The following is a 25,522-nucleotide window of genomic DNA, read 5'->3' on the forward strand; positions in this document are numbered from 1 at the left end:
ACTCAAATCACTTGGCTCATATTTAGACTTTTTTTTTCAAAGCCAAGAGGGCTCAAAACATTTCAAAATGTGACTACAGAGACTCCTGCATTGCTAGTCTTGTCTCCAGGAGCTGGTGTTAAAAAAAACAAAAACAAACCAAACAAAAACCTAAGGCTCATAAAAGCATAAGAACTGTTGATTTTGAATGTACTCTGCACCTTGTTCATTTGAACTTCCTGATGATTTTAAAGACTGAAACAGACCAGGATTACTTCCCTCCTGTTCTGAGGGATGCTTCTGCAATAGTGCAAGACCAGTTAGAGAACTGCAACAATGACATGTTAACTCAATCTGGATTAAGAAAATCTGCTTTCCTTTTCCTATATCCTCCATACTAACTTTTGTCCCCACACTTTGCAGTCTCTGTATTTCATCTCACTTAAAATATGACAGCCTCTCTGTTAGAAGCAGTTACTTGAGAAGCCCTGAGAGTAGATCACTCTTCTGCTGGCTGCAATGTGTAGCGCTGAATGGGAGGAAATGAACTTCAGCTGCTGAAACAGCTTCTTCAGGAAACTTATGGGAACCAGGTCCCAAGATTCCCCTATCTGATTTAAAAGCCCTTTCATAAAGATATCCATCTAAACATTTTTAAACAGATCTTTTCATTCATCCCTGAATCGAGAATAAAAGCAATCTGATAAAAAAAATACATAGGCTACATGCCAAAGAATAAGTAGTAGTTCATTGGCCTTGGAATATAGTTCTGCTGGAAGCATTTCAAAAATGAGGACTATGGCCACGCCAAAAAAAAAAAAAAAAAAGAGAGAAAAAAAATTGCACTCTTCAGACTAGGCTTGACCTTTCATCCTTAATTATCAGTTCATATATCTAGAATTTCTCAGTTGCTAGCAAATGGGTGAACGTCACCAAACAAGGACATAACGAAATTGTAATTTAGAAAATTAACAACAATATGAACTTTTTTCTTTTCACAGTACACAGGATCTTCCAGAGCCATTCCCTTCAGCAAAGGGCCAGTAGAAAACCAAAACCCAGGAAGAGCCAAGAAAGAAATTCTCTTTCAACCATCAAGATCAATTATCTGCAAATAAACTTGGATATATTTTCCTACCAAATTAAATTAAATAGTTGATAATGGTATCCTTTCAAAGTTTCAAATATTTGAAAGTAATGCAAGTTTTAGGAGGACTGGGGAAGGACCATGAATTTACAAGTAAGGTATCTCAAACACATTCCCCATCAAAGGAATCACAACTTCTTGAGGAGCTACCAGGAGAAGCCAATATCCAAACTAGCTAAACTAGCAAGCCTTGCTCTCTCATACAAAAATGTAAAACAAGAACACCTTGATTCCTCACAGCCAGAATGTGACTCCTTCGATTTCCACTGAACAGTGCAGGGCAATGCACACCTCGGCATCCTCACAACTTAAGCTCCTATGTGAGCTTGACATAAGGAGGAATAAATGCCTCAAAAAAAAAATCAGTAACTAAAGTCAGGATGATAAGTGATCATTTTGACATCTACCAAGTCAATTTTTCTTCCATTTTTGAAATGAAAAATATTAAAAAGCTTAAATTCCATTTCATCCCAAAATAATTAGGTAGTCCTACTCTGCAAGACAAGAACAAAAATAAAGGGACAAAACAGAGTCTCCCCTCTTATTACCCACTCATGTATTCATACTGACAGCCTTTTCTTCATAATGATTCACCAGAATATGTTTTTATAATACAAAATAGAGTAAATAACATAAAAAAGAATGTCTGCATTAGTATCCCAAGTATATACAAAACACTCTATATCTTGTTTCTGGTTTTTTGCCCTTGCCTTCAGTAAATAAAACCAATCTTCCATCTGGTCCTTACAAGACATTTCTTATTATCTGCTGCCCAATTTCAAATTACAACCACAATGATTCTGACCTTATGGCTGGCAAAATCTGTGGGATTTACTTTCAGTAAGAAGGAAGAACATTTTTTTCTATCATCCTCAAAAGCCTCAATTGCAAGGGTTTGGTTGAATAAAACAAAATAATCACTTTTTGGACAGAATTCAAATATCAACAGAATTAATTCAGAAATAAGATTCCAAATTTTGGAGTAAATGGCAGCAGCCTCTACAATGGGAGCAGCTATGTTACATTAGGTATAGCAGGCATCACTACTGCTGGGGCAGCAATGTTGCTCTAATGGGCATTAAATTGACATGATGCAGACATCCAGAACTAAAGTTCAAGTACAAGGCTGTGCGGTGTGCCCTTAAAAGATCCATGTTTATCAATGACAAATGTCAAAGACAGGAATTAATAAAGCAAAGCTACTGCTGTAACCATACAGACTGACTTCATGTCTAGGGGAGCAAACAAAATCTTCCTTTACCTATTCCCTGGCAATTGCATTTAACTGGTACACAGGAGGAGGAAGAGCTGGTAGCTTCTCCTGGGGCTGGAGTGCCTGGGAAACATCACAATATTAGACTTGATATCTGAGCCCAAACATATTTGTATTAGAGTAGATCAGATCAAAACTCAACTTGAGACCAAGCATTCCCTGCATCAAGGTCCACAGGGGCGCCAGGTTAAAGAAAATGGTTTGCCAGAATTTTTCATGACAGAAATTAGAGTTTCAGGATACAGAGGTGCAAAATCCTGCTAAAACTGTGAGTCAAGCAGTTTAGTTTTCCTGAACTGCATTCTTATATTCAGTACCAACAGAACTGATCAAAAGGTTTTCTGTTGACACATTTTAAGAGAACATGGAGTTTTGATCAAACTAAAAACCACTTTTTATATTTTTTCTTATTAATATAGTATTTCTTAATATTGTCAAATATATCTTAATATTGTCAAAACTGACATTTTTTTCACCCACTACTTATTTCTCCATTCATGCTCAAGACAATGGCCGGTTGCTATTAAAATAATTGCAGCAATGTAGAGTCACTACTTTTACATGTTATGGATTAGAAGCCAAGAAAAACAAAATTTGGACTGTAGATATTTAATCTCATCACCATAACAAGGGAAAATAATATCAAGGTGCAGCAACTGAAGTCTATGATACTTTAGAGAAACCAAGAAGAATTTATTGCCATTTCTTATGACAGAACATGCTCTCTTAAAAAGAATTGGCAAGCCCACCACTTTTATCCCTGTGAATTTAGCAGACACCCATACAAAGCCAGAGAGCAGTCCTGTTTAAAACAGGGCCTTTTCCACAACCCTTTTCTGATAAGAACTGTATTTTTCCACTTTGCATTAATAGCAAGGGTAATACAGATATCAGCACAGGAGAGAGAAGACAGCTCTGCTTCCTCATTGTGATGGTTTTCACTTCTACCTTTCCAACCAACCCAGCTGTCTGGGAGAAAACATGAAGATTACATGCAGCTCAGCAAGCCAGGGACATGCAGGCTTCGCAGCAGCTTTCATAAACCTGATTCCATTTCAGTAAGGCCAAAGTGATTTTCATCAGCTGAGGAACCGGTCTGACCTGTACAGAACAGGCTACTGTGTACAGTAAAAACCCAACGGCTGAAACACTGAAATTCAAGCACCTAGACACAGATAAGAGGGGAATTTTTAGCTCCTTTCAAATGTGCAACAAATTTCCATGGACTTCAGCATAGAAGGAACTACCCTGGTGGCAAACTAGGGCTAATTTATTGACACCATTTCAGCTACACTGATTTATTCCAGATCAGGTCTTGTCCTTAAACCTCTGTGGTAGTGGAGCATATATTCATGATCTAATCCATTATCATTGCACAGAGAAATGGAAGGAATGAAAGCAGCACAAACGAAGATTTTATCACTTAAATACAGGGCTGTTATTCTTTCTATTTATTTCACAGAAGCATTTGTTACTTACCTCACAGATGCAAGCAAGCTATTGTTCAACTTCAGCTCTCTCAGATTAGGCAGATGCACACCTGTGGGAACAGAATAAAGAACCACTTTGTGGACCTGGGAATAGAGTAAAGGAAATTTATGACAATTACAAGTTGAAGCATCTAATTTTACAAGCACTTCTTAGCTGTTTCTGCCAGGCCTGTGTTGGACTTCTAAGAAAATCAGTGAGATTATTTCACTCAAAAACTATTTCATCCTTTGCATTTTTGAAACATATACGTATTGTTTGCATGACTACCCAATTACAATTTTTGAACTTCTCACTGGAAATTCTGATATGGCACCTTGCCAGACAGACAACAGAAGAAACTGGCTTGATGGGTGTCTGTTTTCTTTGGTCTGATTCCCCATCCTGATTGACTTTTAACTGAGTGATACTCTGCAGAGCTAAGGGATACTTTAGAGTATAGCATTCCATGATCTATTTAATGGCAAGTAGTGATGGACTTACTGGACACACAGCCAAGTAACACTTCTTCAAAATATACTTTGAGGCAAACAGCAAACACATAATGTTCCATGTCGCAACATCATCTTTTAGAAGTCACAGGTCCCCCAAATACTGCATTTTGCAAAGCATTGCTTTCTTCTTTTAATTTTCTGGATACAAGTGTTTACCATTGTTTACCATTGAATTCTACAAGTTTTATATCTACAAAACCCTCAGTATTATGTTGTTATTACTTTAATTAATGTTTTTTTTTTCATATCCCTGAGACACATTTGCCTTTTCAGTTCACTTTAAAGGTATCTCTGAACCAAAATCATACACCAAATCCCCCTGAGGTACAGAATAATTCAGAAATAAGCTCAAGTCTGAGAAACCATTTCTTATGGACAGTAGCAAATGTTTACCCATTCCCACTAGCACAGTTTACTCAAGACTGATGAGCATCCTCCAGTACAACATGCAACCATGTAGAAGTAATACCAATTTTAGACAAACTGGATCACTGCTGAAACATTAAAATGTATTCTCAGCAAATATTTTTATGAGTTCTCTGAGTAATCGCTGTCTGGCAAGGGTGATTTACCAGTGTCCAGAAGGTCACCAGTGGAGTGCTTTGCAAAGGATAAAAAAAAAAAAAAGAGGAGTGGGACCTCAAGAGCAAAGAAAGGAGGTCATGCTGTTCATTTCCCAAACAGAACAAGAGCATTTATGACAAAAACAATTTAAGAAATTATGTTTTAATAGAGGTATTATCTCCATCTCATGTTATTTTGGACTGATCATAATGCACATATTGATCTTCATGCTGTACAGCACGTATTTAAGTTCATGTCTTTGCAAAGCACTTTTGAAAACACAAAAAATTCAAAGCACACTGCAATTTTTTAGCCTTGTTTTTCCATCATTTTCCACAATCCACAAAATTTCACAAAAAGATTTTCCACAAATCTTCACAAAAATTGAAGAACAAATTAGAACATACAATCCTCATCTGGCAGGTTATGCTTTCTCATGTCAAACAAGTTTTATACATTTATATAAACATATGACAACAAAATAATTTGGAGTCTTGGCAGAGGAAATATTAGGATCTTTTTGGCAGAGGAAATATTAGGATCTTTGTTAATTACTCACAGCAGTCATACTAGCTACAGAGCAAAGACTCTCTCAGATATAAAGCACACCCTGAGAAACACTTCTTTCTGACAAGGTTGGAGAGATTAAATGTCAATCCTGAAGTCTTAAAGGCAAAAATGAGAGGGGTGAAGTAACCTCCCCAGTCCCAGCTCAAAAACTGAGCAATAATGCCATGGACTATTCAGTCAGAGAGGTAAAAGAGTTACTAAGCAAAAGCTGTTGCAAAGCATTACAAGGCAAAGGAGTTTTAAGGACTAGTGTTAAGCAGAAAATATAAATGAGGAGTCAAAAGAAATAGGGAGACTTGCCCAAGAAAAAGCTTTTCACTGAACGCATTTAGGGTTGGTTCAGGAAAGAATCAGCTATTAAAGGAACCAAATAGGCCGAGTGACAGGCTGATAATACAATTTTCACATCTGGTTAGTTCATTATTGTAACTTGATCCCCCATCTCAGATTTTTTTTTTTGCACTTTGGCACAATCTATCCCTGGGAACTTGTAAAATGTTACCCTTTAATGTGTGGGTTTCTAGCTTGAAATAGAAGTATACAATGCATGGCAGTGCAAAATTCTGCCAGCAATATTCTGCAATGTATTTCTGCAAGTCTGCAAGTTCTTCCTTCCTTTAAGTTTCATATTGATATGCAATTGTTCTTTGGTGCTAAGAATTCATTATTCTATTGATTTTTCTGGTTTTTAGAGTCCCAAATCCTTATAAATCAATTAGAGGCCCAAAGATTAAATTAGGAAGAGAAAATTGTAAAATGTAGGTGACAAGATACTTACCCTAATGTAACAGTATATTTCTAATTTTCCTAATTTTAACCCTCATGGCATCTTTCCTAGGGGCAAGGACACATGATACTAACGTATAAAAATACTCTAAAATACAACAGTATTAACTTCTAATATTAATTTTAGAAGTACAGGCAGTATATTCCTTATCCAAAAATTGCCTTCCTTTGCATAATTTTGATTTTTAAAAACAAGAATGGTCCGCAGAATTGCTGATGATTGCAGGACAAGGCTGAGAAATCAGAATGACGAGCAGTGTTATCTCATCTGTCTACGATTCCCTTTCACTAAAGATCAATTTTGTTACACGGCTCTGAAATTGTTAACCACCAGCAATGTACTAGTGTTAAACTATTCAACTGTACCAGTGGAACAAAACTAAATGAAGGGCAGAAAGAAATCAAAGTGCAAGTTAGGTGAATAAAAGTGACACACACACACAGTCAACAGCACTGCCTGCAGTGCTCCACTTCACAAGCAAGGTAGCAATGTGGATGTTTTTCCAAGATACCTTGGTACAGCAGGTGATGTTTAGAAAACATCCTAGGAGTAAAGAGAAAGCAGCCAAAACGTCGGTTTTATTACATTCTACAAGTTATAACACTTCTAACACTTGTTTACATTATGAAGTATTCTTTAGGTAGCATCATATATCTTTGTTTTTCTGCAGTTAACAAGAAGTCACTGTGGCTTGACTTGTGTCTTTTGGAACATGGGCTAGTGAAAACCAAAAGAAATTACTGACAAATGCTTGCATTTGCATCAACCAACCATTGTGCTTTGTTCATCCTACAACACAAACCAGGCATATGAAAATAGGCTGTACTCTTCTAGCAAGAGCAACCTGATATGCAAATTAAACAGTCTATTTAGTTCACTTGAGCTGTGTTTGATCAAGGAAGATACATCACTTTGATGCTATTTCTACACACGTGTTTTTTGCACATTTCTGGGATGAACTGGGTAATACAACTGGAGCTGAGACGAGCTCTTTCAGGCAAATCCAAGGCAGCTGCAGTCAACCTACCTGCGATGGGGATCTCACAGAAAACAGGTCAGTGCAGGGTTTCACATAAGCACACTGCCCCAGAACATACTTGTGACTCCTAGGGAGACCTTGCCCAAGCCCTGCTGTGGGGCTTGTCCAAGCCTTGCTCAGAGGGTTTGTCAGTATACCAACTAAGGCAAGACCATCCTGGGCAGGAACACCCATGCCAGACCTGCTCCTCCAGCCTCTGTGCTGCTCCCTGGCCAAACAAGCACCTGCTGCTGCCATGCTGGCTGTCAGCAGAGGTGTCCCAGTACTGCACCAGGAGTGCCAACAAACAGGGAAAGACCAAAGAGAGATGATGTCTCTGAATGAGAAATAGCACACGGCTACTCCTGAACCCTTGGCAGAGCTTTGCCTTGATAAAATGCCTGCAAGGGAAGTGGCAATCTCCAGACGTGTAATCAACTTAGTCTGGCCACCAGCAGGCAACAATTCAATAAGGACCAGCGAACAGCACTGTGGGTAACTTGATTTGGAGCTATTAAAATTACTTAGAAATAAGAGGACTATGTAGTGTCTTAAATGACTCTATCCCACCATTATTTTCAACAGGGATTTCTATGAGCCAGTCATGAATGCAATTCCATACCTGTCAGCAATCAAAACTGAAGGGATAAGCTAATGAAAAGGAAATAGTCCCTCTGTTTGAATATGAACTGAGGTCTACATGCAGCTGAGTAGCACAGAAATCAACTCCAAGATATGCAAAGCTGGATAAAAGACTTGCCAGGACATTCAGTGTTTCATCTGTCTTTCAGCAAGGTGCACTGGAAAACAGCTAGAGAATTCAGCAATTACTCCAAGCCTTGCAAAGATTGAGATTTAGCTCTGGCATGAAGCCTTTCCTTAATTTTAAAACTGATCACATGAAAATATTTCAATGTAAGTATTTTAATGTTTTAGCCCATACCTTATGCCAAAGCAAAGTAACTCTTCCTCCCCACCATTTCTCATGCCATTTTGTAGAGGCAGACCTGACAAACTGGGCAAGGTTAACAGGATGGTGCTTTAAAATTTAGCACATCCCAAAGTGGAATGGTCTCAAGAAAAATATCAAGCAAAAAGTTTTAAATCACTCTGGAAATCTTTAGACCCTGAGTGTTTGTGTTACAGTCTGTAACACAGGCTGTGAACCTTGAAATTATTCTCAAGTGAAAACTGTGGTGTAAATTTGAGATTTGAGTGCTGCAAGGTTCCAGATGAGTCACAATTATGTGCAGTCTTGTAGCTTTTAACACTTTCACCTGGCCATTTAGGACCTTCCATGGCCTATTTTATCTTTACTCATAAAACCAGTCAAAACAAAATTGCTTACTGAGTGTGGACTGATCATCCAAAGAATTTGCTGATGATAAAGATGCTCTTACCCACCTTCCACAGCTAAGGAATTCAGTGAGAACAAGGTGAAATGCGTGTATAAGGAAAGCTTAATAGCCAGGTTTGAAATGCAAAAGAAACAACAAATTACAGAGCAGTCCAGGCTGGAGGGAACAGTTGGAGGTCTCAAGTCCAGCATCCTGCTCAGAACCAGGTTGTCTGAGAGATCAGGGTGATCAGGCCTTCACCCACTTGAAAACCTACCAGGATGAAGTCTCCAAACCTCTCTGGATACTCCTATTGCTTGACTGTCCTAACAGGGGAAAACTTTACATCCTGTCACGCTGGAATGTCTGTCATTCCAGCTGGTCTGGTTCTTACTCTACTCTTTTCCTCAGGCTATTTCTCCAGACCCCTGTGACCACAGACCAGGTCAGCAGCACAGCTCCAGGGGCAGGCAGCCAGCAGGGAGCAAGCAATGAGCCCAACATCTTCAACAGCAGTCTTGCTTGCAGCACTCACAGTGGAGGTGCAAACTGCTCTGCAAAATCCCTAAACACTTAGGCCTTACTCCATGTGCCTAAAAATCATCTGCCATGTGAAAAAAATGGGAAGAAACTGAAGTAAACTTTCCTGCCCTAGCCACCTGCTGACATTTACAAAGAGATTTTCACAGGAAGAAAACTTAGAAACGCACCTTAAAAAACAACCAGAAGGAAATTCAGAATGGTCTTGATGTCTTTTATTCTCAAAAGCCGTGGGGACATGCAGGTGCTGGTTTTTATGGCCCTCAAGGGCCAACTCTTGGTGTGAACAGTGGAAGATAAACAAGATGGAAATTATTTGCATCATGGACATAGTGTTCTGTATGTAATATTCTGTAAAGGTCGCAAAAGCCTAACCATGGGGAGGAGAAGGGATTTATTCAAGTAATGGGAAGGATAGGGGAGTAGAGAGTCATGAAGGTGAAACATTATGCTAGCCTGTCACAGCTAATGTAAAATGGCATTGGAATAGGAGCATCACTTTTGAGCATTATAGAAATAGCATAATGAGATTTCCTTATCAACAGGAGGAAACATGATTGAATAGATTATGATTGCTGAAAGAAACAGATGTACTTTACCTTAAATTATAAAGTGCCTATGAGAAAGAGACTTATTCATGAAATAAACAGAATAACCAATACAAAGGGGCTATATATGCAAAACAAAAGCCCCCTTCACTGTTCTTGCTCAACCATTCTTGACAAGCAGACATCAAAAGACCCATTAAAGCTAGTCAGCTGTTGCATTAGTCATTTGCATATGAAAAATTAACTGCTTGTCTAAAGCACCAGCACATGGTTTTGTGGACATGGCTCCTTTTTAGCACAGAAAATATTACTCTGCTGTAAATACCCAGCTTCAATGTAGCAGAAGATGGACTTGGGTGTGGTAGGAATCCACATGACAGAAAATGACTACTAGCACTGGAAAAAAAAAATTAAAGGCTTTATATTCTCAGTGTTAACTGTGCTACAGGGGGAATTCCTTTGGTATCTCTCACTTCCCTGGTTCAGTGATGATGACATAAAAAATGAATTACAAGTGTTAGGGCTCTTTGGGGCTCATCAAAATGATGTATCTACAGGACCTGCCTCCAGCTCATTTTCCAGCACAGCTCACTGAGGCTGTGCCAGGTGCAGACAGGCTGCTGGAAGCATAAGCTACCTGATACCACGGGCAACTTCTCAGTCACAGGGAAATCTCACAGTGGAGAGAAGCTGATCTTTGGCTCCTGATTCACTAGAGACAAGAGTAAATGCTCATCTAGGGCCTAGCATAGCATACAAGAAAAATCTGTCCAAACTAATTGGCTTTAGACAGAAGTCATGCCACTCATCCTATTGCCAATGTTTTCAGCCCTATTTAGAGCCTCACACAAGAAGACAGAGAACCAAGACTCTGAGGTACAAGAAGATCCTGCTTCAGGAACTCTTGAGAAGGACTTTACTTTTCACTGGCTGTTGGTTAGTGAATCCCCAATCAAGACACCATAAAGTAAAATTCAAGTTGATGAGCAGAAAATAAAGTATTTTCTTACCAAAGTTCCCCAAGGTGATCTCTCTGGTGTCTACTCGCATCTCTAAGGCCTTCACTTGCTTCAGATCATCTACCCCTGCCAAAATTTTCTGTAAAGATAAGCAGAAATATATTTGTGCTCTCATGCAATAAACCAGATGTCACAGCAGCAAAAAGGCGCAGAAAGATTTTCAACCAGTGTTTTGTCAACATATATTTCAGGCCAACATGCCTAGATGTGCAATCACATTGAAATGAATGCAGTAATCCAAGACCTTTCTTTCCTTGTAGCCCCAGAATTCTCAAGCTTCCCAAAACTTACACATTACTTAAAAAGTCAAGGCTCAGGGTTACATTCAAGCTGCAAACCAACAACAGACCTACGTCCCAGCTAGCTTCATTTAAACATTATGTCCATGCTTTAAGATTTGCACAAGTCTTGCACTAATCCTCAGCAGATAGAAAGTGTTAACCTTAAACATCGCCTGCAATTCAAAAGGTGCTGGTAGTAAAACCCAGCAAATCATACTGTTTACCTTTTAAACCAAAATAATAACAAGAAACATGATTTTAGCTCAAGCAGCTCACTTTTCTGACAGAAGACTATACTAATTATAAGCATTATGAATTACTTTGAAGTATCTAGGCAATGCAAATAGAGGCCTTCAAAATCCTCCATTATTTTTACAAAATTGTACCAAGTGGATGACTGCATGAAGCAAGGATATGTTGTGAATGCAGACTCTTCCCTAATCTTTCCTAATATCTTAAAGTCTGAGTTGATACATACATGTACACTTTGCCTTGGTGGGTGAGGAGGAGGAACAAAACAAGTGGAAGCTATACACAGAGGAGAAAGGGAAGCTTTAAGACTGCCAGTGAAAACCACAGCAAGGCTCTAAGATGCCAAGCTGCAACTCCACAAGGAACTGAAGCAATCTCACATTCCCACTGCTCTCATCCCTTATTTCTTCTATGACCCAGCTTCTCTCTCCCCAGTTTCCCTCATTCAAGATGCATTTCCCAACACCTTCTTTGCATCAGCTTAGTTACATAAATTCAACAAAGCAGACCAGATGAACTGTATCCTTTCTTCCTCATGGCTTAGTGGTTCATGGAGGAGTCTGAAACAATCCTTGAGAAATGAGAAGCAAGGTTTATTTGTCATGCTAACTGCCTGAAATTGTTGATGCTATACAAAACGATGAAACTTCTAAATTTTCACCCCTCTGTGTCCAAAGAGTTAGGATGTGGGGCTGAACGTGTTCATTTCAAAGAAATGTCTGACCTTGGCATCAGTTTCTTCCTCAGTGATGCAACAAAGAACAGGGGTTGAAAGTACTGTCACCAACCTTTTGGGCCTTTACTTAAGGTGAAGGCAGAAGCTCATTCAGTAACCACCATGTACAGGAGACAAATTTTCTCAGTATTAAAAAGCTACAACATTCTTTGGGTTTTTTTAATAAGGGAGAACTTATTTAATAGAAGGGAATGTGTAGGATGACCACTGCTTATGAGTTTTGAGAAGAAAAAATAACCACGAGAATATCCAGTTAATTTTGCAAGGAAAAATGGTAGTTGCAACATTCCTACTCACTAGGTAACATTTTTATTGTGCACAAGTGGCTGCAACTTCCTCTGATAGTTCCACATCCTCTTACAAAGGACCAAAACCAGTCTGAGTGTAACTGAGATGGCAATTCAAATGGACGTGGTTTCCAGAAAAAGCTAAGCATTCCTTCTTGAAAAACTGTCCCCCTTTATAAAGTCTCAACTTGTACTCCTAAGAAACAGCATTATCCAATACCTTCAACTGATTTTGAACTATTTTTAAAGCATTAAATTTAATATTATTTTTTAATCTTATTTTTAATTTTTTAAAACTGTGATTTTAAGCAGGCTGAACATAAGAAAGCTTCTAAGACTCTATCTCCACATGCAGCCACCACAAAATGTGTTTTGCTCCTGCAAAGGAGGCAAACTTAACAGCTACAGACTGCTTACTCCCTCCAAGTGAGCACAAGATCCCTCATGGCAAGACACATTTTGCAGTAACCCTTTTCAGCAGATGACACTGTCTCTCACATAGCACGAGATTATGTGTGAAACAAGAGCTAGCTGATGTCCTGGCATAAAACCATGCACTCAGATTGCTGGATGTGGATGTAAGTTCACTGTCATTAAAGGAAAAAGCTTCTGAAAAATACCTCCCTGCTTGCCATCAGATTAGTTTTAAGAGCCTACATCAGAACAGGAGGAAGTCTCAGAACAAGTAATAAGCTTAGGGTCACACACTTTGCCAGCTGAGTAGCAAAAGGTCATGATACCCCAAGGAGCCTTTGCTCCTTGTTTTGTCCTTTTCTCCTTTGCTGTCTGCAAGTTCCTTGGATGTTGTCCTTCCCCTGCTGTGTTCCAGACAGCCTCCCTTCACAGTTCTGCTCCCTGATCTTTTTTTTTTTTTTGTAATCCAATTATAAAACCTGCACAAAGTTATATTCACTCCTCGTCTAGGGTTCCCTACTCCTTTTTCTCATACCAGGGATTACCAGTGTTATTCCTTGCCCTCCTTTTCCTCTTCCTGATCCACTATTTGCACCTTTTCCACTGTCTGAGAGATGAGCTGCTTAGTGCTCCCATATTTTTGTACTGCAACAGGCAGAACTCTGACTCCAGTGCTGGAAAGGGTTATTGGCTGTCATCACCAGCTCTTTGAACTACAGATAGCTGCCTTGAAGCATGTGCTAACCAGATGCAACAAACTCCGTATCTTCTCAGTGCCCACCTCCCTGTTCCACATTTCCCAGAGTCTCTATGACAATCACTGTCCTTCCATCTGCTCATGGTGAGGAGGTGCTGGGACAGCCTGAAAACAATTTGCTGTGGGATGCACAAGTTAGTGTAATACATGAAGGAAATGAGAAATGCTCTCAGGTGGGGGACATGAGCTCATTTAAAGGCACTAAAGCACTGAGACCCCAGGTGTTGATTGCAAGCGAGTCAGCAAGCAAAGGCCAGGGTGGCAGCTCAAGAGAAGGATACGGGGGAATGGTTCCTGTGGAAGATAGTCAGGACATTACTACTCTCCAGACACCATTCTTTGCACGTGTGATACTTCTCCTGTCATGGCTAAAATTCTGACACCAGGAATGGGGGACATTTAGGGAAGGACATGGAAACATTTTAAGCAAAGATGAAACCTATTTAGCAGGATCTTTTATTTATGCTGTTGTTTAACGTCAAAGCATGGGAATCTTCATCAACATTTGAAAGAAGGAATATTTTGGATGAACTTCACTCCAAGAGAAAAAACAAAACAAAACAAATGACCCAACACATTGAAGGGGTCATCAGCTTGGACAGAGATGTCTGGCACCATGTGGATAGAAGTGATGGTACAGTGCTCTGTCTCTCCTCATTCCTGGGGCCATCTCAGGTCTAGGACAGGCTCCTGCCCTAATTCAGAAGTGTCCCACTGTGGTTTCAGGTAATGACTGCCTGCCCATAGCTTAATGGGCTGTTCTGACAGCCAGGGACAGAATGTCTCTGCCTGTGCCCCAGGAATGCTTACAGACATGAAGGTGCTGTACCATCTAGGTGTTTCTTTGGCTATTTCCAGCTGCTCAGCCTCCAAGTATAGCAAACAGAAAGGGACCAAGGATCTGTTCTAACAAAGAGTGGGATATATCCACAGTTATTTTAGATCAAAAAGATACCTTGAAAAAGACAATATAATTCTAAGTTGAGTGTTGGTGTTCAGAGAGGACTCTGCTTGCCACCCATCTGCAGCCCTGCAAAGTAAGTACCAGTTAGACAGAGATATTTTCTGAAGAATCAAACATCAAAATCTTTCTGGCACATCATGTTCAAGTAGGTGGTCTGAAAGGTTGATTCTGAGCAGCAGTTTTAAACTTCACTGTAAATTTGTTTATTTGAAAGGACACATTTCCATGGTAAAGCACCACACAAGTCTTTGAAGATACTTCAAATACAATGTAAGTAAAACAAAGGTGAATAAAGTTCACTTGACATTTTTTCACTGTCTTCAAAATAAGAGCAAAACTATTTTTCATGAAGAAGCTATTGGTAAATAATTTAGCCAGTATTTTAAGAAGCAAGTCCATGATGTTTCACAAACCATTCCCACCATGCAAAATGTCTGGCCAAATGCCTGGCCAACTGGGGACTGCCCACTGGTTTGGAAAGCTTTTCTTCTGACTGACAAGAAAAGCTAAAAGCATTCTGTAAAAAATTGCAAGTGAGAAATACTTCTGTCCTTGCAGAGCTTCCCAGCTGGTAGAGCAGTCACCTGGGGATGCTGGGAAATCCAGTTCAAGTCTCACTTGCAGCTATCTGTAAATCCCTTAATTGGTAAATAGTATCTGTTCAGTCAAAACTGGCACACACAACTGATGTCTTCTCTCTTCTCCAGATTTTTCACATACTCTAAGAAAAGTAGGCATGTTGCTGAAGAACAAGTTGCATGCAGCTGTCAGAGAAATATTTCCAGCTGTGCATTTACTTTGCTGATCCTGGTTAATTTGGCTAAGATGGGAATTCCTGAGTGGTGAGCTTGATCTCTTTGAATACTACACCTGTATGCAAATTCTAGATTCATGTCCATTCATGTGTTTATAGATTTTTTTTTCCAAATTCCCAGCTCAGGTATAATCTTTCTTCCACAAAAAGTAAAAAAAAATGCTAAAAGTATGACAAAATATTTCTTCTAGGAAGAAAAATATTAGCAAATTAACAGGCCTTAAGTGATTCAATGAAAGGGAACAGAACTTCTCTGTTCTCATGCCTCACATGCAAACTTCCTTTCAAAAGGGATAAATGCTGCAGATGCCCATAAACTAAAATATTTAGCTGCATTTCACTACTTTATTCATATACATATAAATACATTCTTCCCTCAGCTCAGATGAAGAGATTAGTTAGGTGCCACAAAAAGATTTTGTTGGCTTCTATGGGAAGTGTAGATGAGGGCAGTAAATACGAGATTTAAGTAGCGGTGATGCATTAGTAAAGATGTCTTTATTCTTGTGCTGAAGCCTCCAAGTCACACCAGCAGATCCATATGGATAGGCCCTTGCCTCATCTTGCTATCTACAGTTCAGCTCCTCACTGACTCATGCTGGGGATTCACCATTCTGACACCTTTTTTAAACCAGTATTAAGGATCTGATGTGGCAAGTTGCTGGTAAATCTAACTATTGCAAACTGCAGCAGGCATGTAGGGCACCAGAAACAAGATGGGAAGTTCACTGATCTCTCAGAAATACCCTGTGCCACTTCTGTAGGAGGAAAAAACTCAGTTTCAACTATGTGCTGAATTAACAAGCAGGTCAGGAGTAGACAGGATAGTAGACATTCTTACATCAGTTTTTGCTTAGATTTGTTTTAAGGATTTACTTTCCCTCACAGAGATATAAAAAAAAAGTTATACCCCAACATTAATTATTTTTCTAATTTAGGATTTAGGTATACAGACAGTAGCTACAATCATTGTTCAAGATTGTGTCACTGAACATGGAAAGGTCAAGACTGTAATTAGTTAAGCACTGGTGGCTGTAAGTAAATTAATATCTGAGTTTTATAATATAAAAGCATACATTTCTGTGTGCACGCATATAAATATAAAGATTCCTGACCTGAAAATTTGAAAGATTCCTGACTCCTGAACATTTGAAAGTAAAACATCAGATGCCTAAGTAGCAGCTACAAGTCTTCACTACTGTTAAAGTATTAGTGTTAGGAGAGGAACTTATAAAAGGAAAGCTCTGAAACTAAAGAAGAATTTGTTGGTTTTTTTTCCAGTTCACAGAATTACCTCTATTATCTGCTACCCTGAGCAATCTGATCTAACTTTGAAACTAGCTATGCTTGGAGCAGACGACCCGTCAAACTTAAAAAAAACCAAAAAATTATTATTAAAGAAGGATTCAGCAGATCCAAGTTCAGTCAAATTCAGTTACTTCCCTTCCCTTACTCTACATAATTTATCAAGATTCTGCACTTCCTTGATGGCCAGTTTTTTCCTCAAATCCATTTATCTTACAACAGCGAGGAAAACTTTCTGCAAAAGGAAACAACTGAGCCATTTCAGTAAGAATGCAATCTGTTGTTCCAGGACCCTCCAGCATTTGCTTTTTCCCATGAGGATGAGTGTATACCATATGAAGTACACCCTAACCTCCTGAGCAAAAAAACTAAACACCACATCCGAACACGTGTTCCTAAGTTTGGAAAACACAGTTAGTTGGAGCAGGATCAATAAAAAGCAAAATTAGAGAATACTTCCTTTCTTCTCTAAAGATCACACAAAGACGTGATTGGGTTTTGTATTGTGACAATGTCTGGAAGATCATTTGACCTTGTAAAATGAGTTTCTTCTGAGAAATGGAATGCTTTTAGTGGAAGTCAGGAAAAGATCCTTTGCAAACAGCAGGGAGAGGACGGGAGTTGATAGAACAAAATAAAAATGTGATTAAAGACAGGTGGCGCCCTTAATTTCAGTTTCTCCACATTTAATGAAAAATCTGTGTTACAGCCCTAATACAGTTAAAAAATTAATTGCCTATTGTTAGCCAAGTGAGAATTTGCTCACCTTGGTATTCTACAATATCTGACAGCCATGCATAAGGATGGACAGAGCAGGGAAATATTAATAGGAAAATAATTAGAAAAATAGCTGAAAATATTAATAGGACAGGTACAAATGAAAAAGCGATGCCTATTCAAATAGAGGAGGATTAAAGAGTACACCAGAAAATTGATATTGATAGAATTGACAGAATTGGTAGAATTGACAGAAAAAAATAAAAATTACATCTAATGATATCAACACTTGCATCAAAAGCTTTTGAGCTGTAACTTGGAGGAGGGACATTCAAATATAAAAAGATGCTACACGATAGTGCAGCAAGAGAGCTGGCAGCAAGAAAAAACTAGAAGATGTGGTTAACATAATGAAAATACAGAATCATACAGCATTTGAAGTAAACATTATGCTGAAACAAGGCTACAGAAGACTACAAACCTTGTGGTGAATAAACAAAGTCTAAATGAGGGGATGCACAATGGAGAAGAAGAAAATGGGCAATGGTCCAATGGTTTTTTAGAAACTGACTTTTGCTCTACATGGTCCAAGACAGCAAAAAGGAAAGAAAAAAAAAAAACTGTCTAAGCCAAACTTTCCTCTTTTTGGAGGAAAGCAATGCAACAAGAAGATAAAAAGTGAAGGAACAAAAGTGTCACAATTTTTAGAGAGTTCTTAATAATGCAGACTGCTAAGAGAGACTGCAAATAGTTTCACTACAAAATAGACATCCATTCCCCTGGAAAAAAGGGGAGTCAAATGTGCAGGCAGAAATGAGGCTGCAGGCTGCCGTTCAAAGTGCCCAATCTTCAGAGTCTGCACAACTAGACTTTGCAGCTTCCCTAAACTCAAACTGAACAGGTGCAAGCAGACCATTGTGAGGACAAGGAATAAAGCTGAGTATGCGTCTCAGAAAAAACCTTCCTCAGAAACATCCATAAGGTGTCCAGAAATTTTCCTGCACAACACTACTGAAGTGTGGCCCATGCCCTTATTTGAATGTAAAACAATTTTACTTAAATGAGCCTGTATTTTAAAAGTCTATTAGTTTCCTTCTCAGAGCACTTCAATGGATACAATCAATAACTCCTAAAATATTCAAAACAATAACACAATCAAAAAGATACTGCAATTGTATTGATTTAAGGAAGACAATCTTTCAAACCATTTGACTGTCAACATCATGTGGGTCCTTAAAAAATTATGCATGTGAAAACTTGTTTTGTATTAAATGTTTGAACATTCTGAACATTTGCAAATCCAGAGGAAGTAAACTTATGGCAGCAGTGGTTTCCATTTGATCAACATAAAGATCAGAGAATAGGTAGATGGGATGTGTTATTAAGACAAGCTATAAACACTGTAAATGTTTCCTTGACAATGTAATGTAGTTTTTCCTCTGAGTAGGAAGTATCCCAGCTATGCCAACATAAATGTCGGGTTCCAGGGCAGGAAATAACTGTGTCCAGAAAAATTAGCAGGACACTGTACTTAATTTAAAAGAATCTTTGAAATTAGGTTCTTTACAAACGTTAAAACCCACAATCTCAAAAAAGCCAAAACTCAATTATTTAACTTGCTATTTGCACTTTTTAAGAAGTTACAAAATAGTAAACAACAACTTCATGGGATGTAGGTAACATTGCCTTACATACGTTTTTCTGCTTACAGTTTGCTGTGAACTAAAGTTCACAGCAGCAGAGGTTCAGAAAGAGAGCTTCATGCCAATCAAAGAACTTCCTAAGTGTTTAATTCATAGTTGATTGAATCAGAGGGCAGCTGTTTTGGTTACTCTAATGGGCTTTGGTTCATGCCCTAAAAGTACAGACTAATCTGAGAGGTTCCCATCAGATTTATACAGGCTATTATAGGCCATAAACACATTAGACTGATCCAATTCTATGCCAGGTTTTAAAAAAAGACCAAGAACTGGTTGGAGGTTCTCACAAGCCCAAGGAAAGTGAACCATATATACCATACAATCATGAAGCAATTTATTTCCAGAATGCTAAAAATATCCAGTCTGCAGAACGGGGTTTTTGCATCTCCAACTATTTTTTAAACACTAAAAGACTTGGCTAATTAGAGAACAATAGTTCTGCTTAATCTACAGCACATGGTCAACATGTCAACATGATGACTGGAATGTAGTTCAGGAGTGGCTAGGGAGTGGTGTAACCCTGCAGCTGGAATATGCTCCCTGCAGAAGCTCCTGCCTCTCCACTGGTGCCATGGATACACAGGGGATTGTGGACTCTTGCCATCACCACCCTGGCTTTTGGGAGCACCTAAACCACAGCCTTGGCAGCCTCATCTGTCTTTCACAAATGCTCCCCAGCAGAAGAGAGATTCTTCTGCAGGTCTGCAACGTAGAAAACCTCTCTCCTCAAGTTCTGCTCTCAATTCTCCCTTCCTTTAGCACAGAAAAGAGACGTGGTTTGGTCAGCTCCTACACATCCCACAGGATTTCACCCTTAAAAACTGAGCAAGTACAATACAGTATGCAAGCAAGTATTCTTTCACAAAGTGAATTCCTTCATGAAGATTTCAGCATGTTACTCTCTTTCAACAAGCTGCAATACCAAAATCCTTTCCCCTAGTCTAAAAGAAACATGGCTTTCAAATATGCTTGAAAATTCCTCCCACTTGGATATGTATTGAAACTACTTCTATCATTTGCAGAATATTTTAATAGGCTTTTTAGCAGAGGATTTCACTAACTCAGAGGAAAAAAACTGTGCTTTTAAAATTACATTTCCAATCTCCCAAACAAGACTGATGTAAATTCTTTTCTAATGCTAAGATTCAAGGTACTCCAGATGGCATTAATGAGATCTGTGTAGACTATGATTATGCTACCTGTACTTTTCTTCACTCTACTTCAAGAATCCTGGCAATAAACACAACCACATTCATGCTGGGAATACTTTTGATATGAAACAAGGTGAAAGAAGGACAAACATTTGATATGCTTTCATAAGATAGAATCTACTTTATGCAGAAAGCTAAATGTCAGAGAGGCAACAATCCACAATCAGTACAATAGCAACTGGAAAGTTAATACAGCTCTGTATATGCCAGTTTGCCTCTTCCCCTTCATTAAAAAGTTGGATGTCTACTCACCAGTTTCCTGGGGGAAAGATGCTCATCCATAAGCAGCTCTCCATCATCTCTAATCAACAGACTGGGATTTGGGTTGATTTGCCAATTCAAATCAGTCTCCTGGCCTTCAGATGAGCCTGGATGAGAAACTCTGTCAGGGTTCCAGTTCAGGTCCATCTCAACATGCTTTGAACAAAAGGATAACAAGCAGTTTGATTTTTCTACCCATATTTATTATTTTCCTGTCAGCAAAATTTTGACTCCTACTGTAAGACAGAAAATACCCATGGAGATACAGGTTTCTTTAATCACCACGAACTCAAAGCTATACATTATATAACATATGATCTTCCTTTTCTTCAGCCTCAAGAGCTACTCAAGTCCCACGCCTCATTCAGCTTCGAGGGCAAGCTTTCACATTAAACTATTGTTTTCAGGTATACAAGAAGCCAGGCATGCATATAGCTCTATAGCTCTCTTCTTTCTAAGAAGAAAGCTGAGAACAAACAACTCAGGACACTAGTCCTTTCCAGCCTTCTCATTACTCCACTCATCCTTCTCCAGAGTCAGTGAGCTTCCCATCCACACAGGCTCCCTACATACCCATTTCCTCTTGAGAAACATGAACACCACTCGGCAAAACTCTGCTGGACTCCAGACTGAAAGTGCCAGTACCAAGGCACAACACCACGTCCTCTCTCGAGCCTTTTGAGCTCTGCCTGCAGGTAGCATGGACAGAACCTGTGTGCATTTTGTCTTAAATCAAACATCCTGGCACTGTAAATGACTCTAGGTTAGGCAGGCAATAGCTACTGACTTCTAGATCTGAAGACAGTCTTGGAGAAAATAAATTCAAAATGTAATTTAAATAAAATTGTGTATGCTTCAAGTGAGGAATGAATACAAAGCTTGAAGATGAAGCACTTCAAATGTGGTCATTCTTCAATTCCCAAAGATATCACTTTCACAGAAATATTAACAATTAACTCTGAAATATGAGAGGAAGCATATATACACCCATTAGAATCAAAAAGCAATCAGCTGTACCCGAATGGTACAAGCATTACTGTGATTTATACAGCTATTTACTACTACTTGGCAACAAGGAAGTGTCACAGCTGGAAACACTGCTGTAACAACAAAAGGCTAGACTAGAGAAAAGCCTTCTTGCTCTACTGAAGGGACACCTGCAGTTTTGTTCTGTTCTTCACTGTGAAACAATATTTATTCTTAGTGCTGGAAAAGTAATTAAATGATCAAGCTAATCATAACTGGCTGACAAAGCATCAGTGGTGGCCAAGACCTGAGAATTACCACTTTCCTTCTTCCTCATAGTAATCCGCAGTTAAACACAGGAGTAATTTCTGTTAGGGCAAATAGGAGTTCTGACTGTTCAGCTGGTTATCTCTACTTGTGAGGACTGACTCAGTAGAAGGTGAAAGAGGAAATCAAAAAGGTTTCTGCCTCTGACTACTCAAGTTCAGTCAAAATTCTTCACTTGCACAAGAAATAAGAAATTCAGAAGACTCTGTACTGTCAGAAAAACCAGCAGCCCTTTTCAAAAAGAAACAGCAACAAAAAAACTGATGATACACCAAACCTCTCCTTGCAGAATCTCCTATTCTAGGAAGGGAGGAACCAAACCCTCAGATTGCTAAGTGCTCCTTCTGTACATTCATCAGGGCAGAAGAAGCCCACAGAAAGAAAACCCTATTTTTTCCAGGTCACTGCACCTACCTGGCAAGCACTCCTATGGGAAAAGCTGACTGCTCAAATGTGCTACACCTAAGCCACAGCAGTATCCAATGTCTAAAAAAACATATTCAGGAACAAATTCTTCAGAGGCATATGACTCCTTTCAATCTTTCTTACTGGCTTATAAAAGAACCACCATAGAGTGAATTGAATAGTGATATTTGCAGCTTCTAAAACCTCAGTGTGCCTGCAATAGTGTAAGGACAACTTTGATACTTCAGCCCATTAGGAGGGAAAAGAAACCCCAAAAACAGCATCTTGCATTTTAGAAGAAAATTTACAATACCTAAATTTCTATTACCTGTTTCTTTTTCTAAAGAATTCTAGAATTTCTCAGACTTTTTTCCCCTCTACTTATTTCAGAACAGGCCAGTATGACTTAGGCAGTATAGATTTGCAAGAGTTAGCAGTTGTCCAAGAAAATTAAAGAATCTTCTGTGATATGAAGACCTTCTGGTGTCATTATTTTCCTGAGAAGGAATTATTTTAGTCAATGACTAATTTGGGGTAGAATATTCTTGTCACATAAATTCCGGAATCCTTTGCCAATTGCACAAGACTTGTGTTGGATTGTGCGCAAGTACTGGTGGCTCTTTCTAACGCAAGTGAGGATTGTTATTATCCAGAGATAATCTTATATGTTATCAGAGGCAAGTGGAGCAATAGTCAGAGAACACTGATGTAATGTGTGAGTGCAAAATGAGGTAACAGCAGGATTTTGCAGATGCAGGTGGCAAAGAGTTAACACACTTGCATAAAACAAATTCCTGTTCTCCTTCTCTTGGGCCATCACCATCAGATTTCAGAACATCCTCAAATCTTTGAAACATGTTGATACAGCATTTACTTTAGGCTTGTCAAGGAGATCAATTTGTGGCTTTATATCTGAAGTAATGCTTAGTTTTATACTTCCTGCTATTGATCTGCTCTTGTAATTATTGTAACATTGGATTAGTGAGGAGAAAAGTATTTTCATTACAAATTGTTTGGGATCAAGTTGAATTATTGTCAGCAAGCAAAACTTTCTTTTTATGTTTCTATCACTTCAAAGTGATTTTTTTTTTCTTTTTTTCTGGGGATTTCTTTTCCCCAGAGAAGAAACAATCTCCTCCTGAACATGGATCAAAATAACATGCTCAAAATGAGATTGTAAAAAAATTTAAATCCTAGTGGTAAGGTGCCAATATTTTTAAAAATCCATGAACCTTTGAAATCTCCAGCATTGCGTAGGAGCAAGAAGAGGGCATGGCACAAAATTAGTGCTCCTAGAGACACAGGAGGCACATTGCTCATTTTCATCAGGTCCATCTGATGAACCTACAGCTCTGCCAAATGAACAGGATAAGCAAACGCTGACCCAGGCTAGTGTTAGCCTCAGCGGGACAGTTTACAGGGGTGCAAAGACTTTTGTTGTCACTAAAGAGGTGTGAAAAGTCAGGAACCTGAAGATTTCCTTCACGGAGAAGGTGAGTACACTGGGTGTAAGTTGGATCCATGTGCTGAACACTGTCCCGCAGTGTTTTGTGGGACACGCGAGGATGGGAACTAACTGCACCTAGCACAAACCTGCAGTGGATCCAGTGAGACAGCACAGCAATACTGGTGAGCACATGGGTGTGCCAGGGGAAGAGAAGATGGATGGAAAATAATGGAGTTTTGTACTGCATGTGAACACTGAGAAGAATAAGAGATTGAAAGAAACCAATAAATTCGTTTTTGCAGGACTTGCATCAAAAAATCTTAACTTGGCAGGCTCTTACTTGTCTGGATAAGTAGAAGCAAATAATAATTGAGTGTAGGAGAAATCAATGACCAGAGCAGTGAAATGGAAGATTTTGAATTCTACAATGAGTTAATCTGCCAACCTTCTCCACTGCTGCTACTCTCCTTAACCAAGTGAGCGTGTGTAATCATGGTAAGTTACTCAATTCACAGACATGTTGTGACAGTTCATTAAAAACTGCAGGACATTTTCAACATATATAAATACCAGTAATAAAAACCATTATTAAAATTAAATGATCCTTGGAACAACATGTTATTTAAAATCCCCTCAGAATACAGTAATTTGCTAGAAAGAAATTGGCAGAGAGCAGTTATTTGATGTTCCTAGGGTCTGACAATCTGGTAAGACTCCAAGATTTTATTTTGCTGCTACAAGATTTATTGAAGAGTCAGTGATAGGATTGCGTATTCTTCATTAAATATATATTAATACACATTTCAAATTCAGCAATTGCCAGAAACGTTTGACTCAATATTAATTACAGCTTCTTAAGACTGGGAAAGAACCTCTGAATTGTGACTAGACATGATAATTTCTACTGCAGCCTTGTTCAAGCAGTTAAGGTACCATTTAAAAACAAAACAAAACCCCCCAACAATAGTCATTAACCGAAATTCACTCTGTGAAAGGGATATATACCTCTACATATTATCATCCCATACAAAAAGCAATCTCTACTGCCTCAGGCCAGCTTCTCAGCCAGCATCCTTTCCTGCTCTGTGGCTATTCATGCCTTCACTGGACACGAAGGGTGCTATTTCAGTGGGGGTACTGCAGTCTCTGGACCCTTATCTATATTTTTGGTCACCAGCCAAAACCTTCTCTAGGAAAAACACCCATTTGAGAACCATTGTGCTATCTATCCCTTCATGACAGGAAGTTGCACTGCAGACTTCCATTTCTCTTTCTTGCATAATGTAATTTTTATCTGTTTAATTCAGAATCACAAACTACAGTAGTGCCCATACTGTTACCACTGACACAGAATGAAAACAAAGAATTCTGTATTTACTATGGATTTGACAAAACATTTGGTTTACAAGTCTCGAGGGAACTATGAGTGCCCTTTCTAAGTGTAATTTTGCACAAGTGCACTGCGGATAACCTCTTCTGGAAAATAACTGTTTGGGCAGCTGGAATTTACTATGATGTCATCAGGAAACTACTGTTACAATAATCCACCCATAATGGCAAAAACAGATCCTGCAACATTCATGTAATATAAAGCATCCTGCAACACATCAGTCTATTTTAGCAGGTGCAGCTTCTAAAAAGCTGAAAAATAAAACACCAGTCCTGTTATTAATATGACCTTTTTTGTGTGTGTGTGTGTGACTGAACAATCTGATTTTAATCTTTCGGTTTTGTTAAGCAGAGCAAAATAACTACTTCAGTAATGTTACTTTAACATCAAGGGATTATGCAAACCTATAAAGAGCATTCATAAATATTCCACTTCTGTGCCCCGCTAAAAAAAAAAAAACAAAAACAAAAAAAACCCCCCAACCTATTAATGGAAAGCTGAAATATTAAGGTAACAATATCCCA

At 38.8% G+C, this 25,522-nt stretch overlaps 1 protein-coding gene across 1 annotated transcript in view; it reads right to left on the bottom strand.

Moving 5' to 3' along the window:
- The window catches only part of LRRC56 (leucine rich repeat containing 56), a 47,826-nt gene extending 27,216 nt beyond the window's left edge, over window positions 1–20,610 (bottom strand). The window contains exons 1-3 of the mRNA XM_062494319.1: window positions 20,455–20,610; window positions 10,756–10,843; window positions 3,879–3,939 (exon numbers count right to left, since the gene is read on the bottom strand). Coding sequence (XP_062350303.1) covers window positions 3,879–3,939; window positions 10,756–10,843; window positions 20,455–20,610 — 305 coding nt within the window. The remainder of the gene's footprint in view (window positions 1–3,878; window positions 3,940–10,755; window positions 10,844–20,454) is intronic.
- Window positions 20,611–25,522: the final 4,912 nt, after the last annotated feature.

This window comes from Cinclus cinclus, chromosome 6, assembly GCF_963662255.1.
Source record: "Cinclus cinclus chromosome 6, bCinCin1.1, whole genome shotgun sequence".
NCBI lineage: Eukaryota > Metazoa > Chordata > Aves > Passeriformes > Cinclidae > Cinclus > Cinclus cinclus.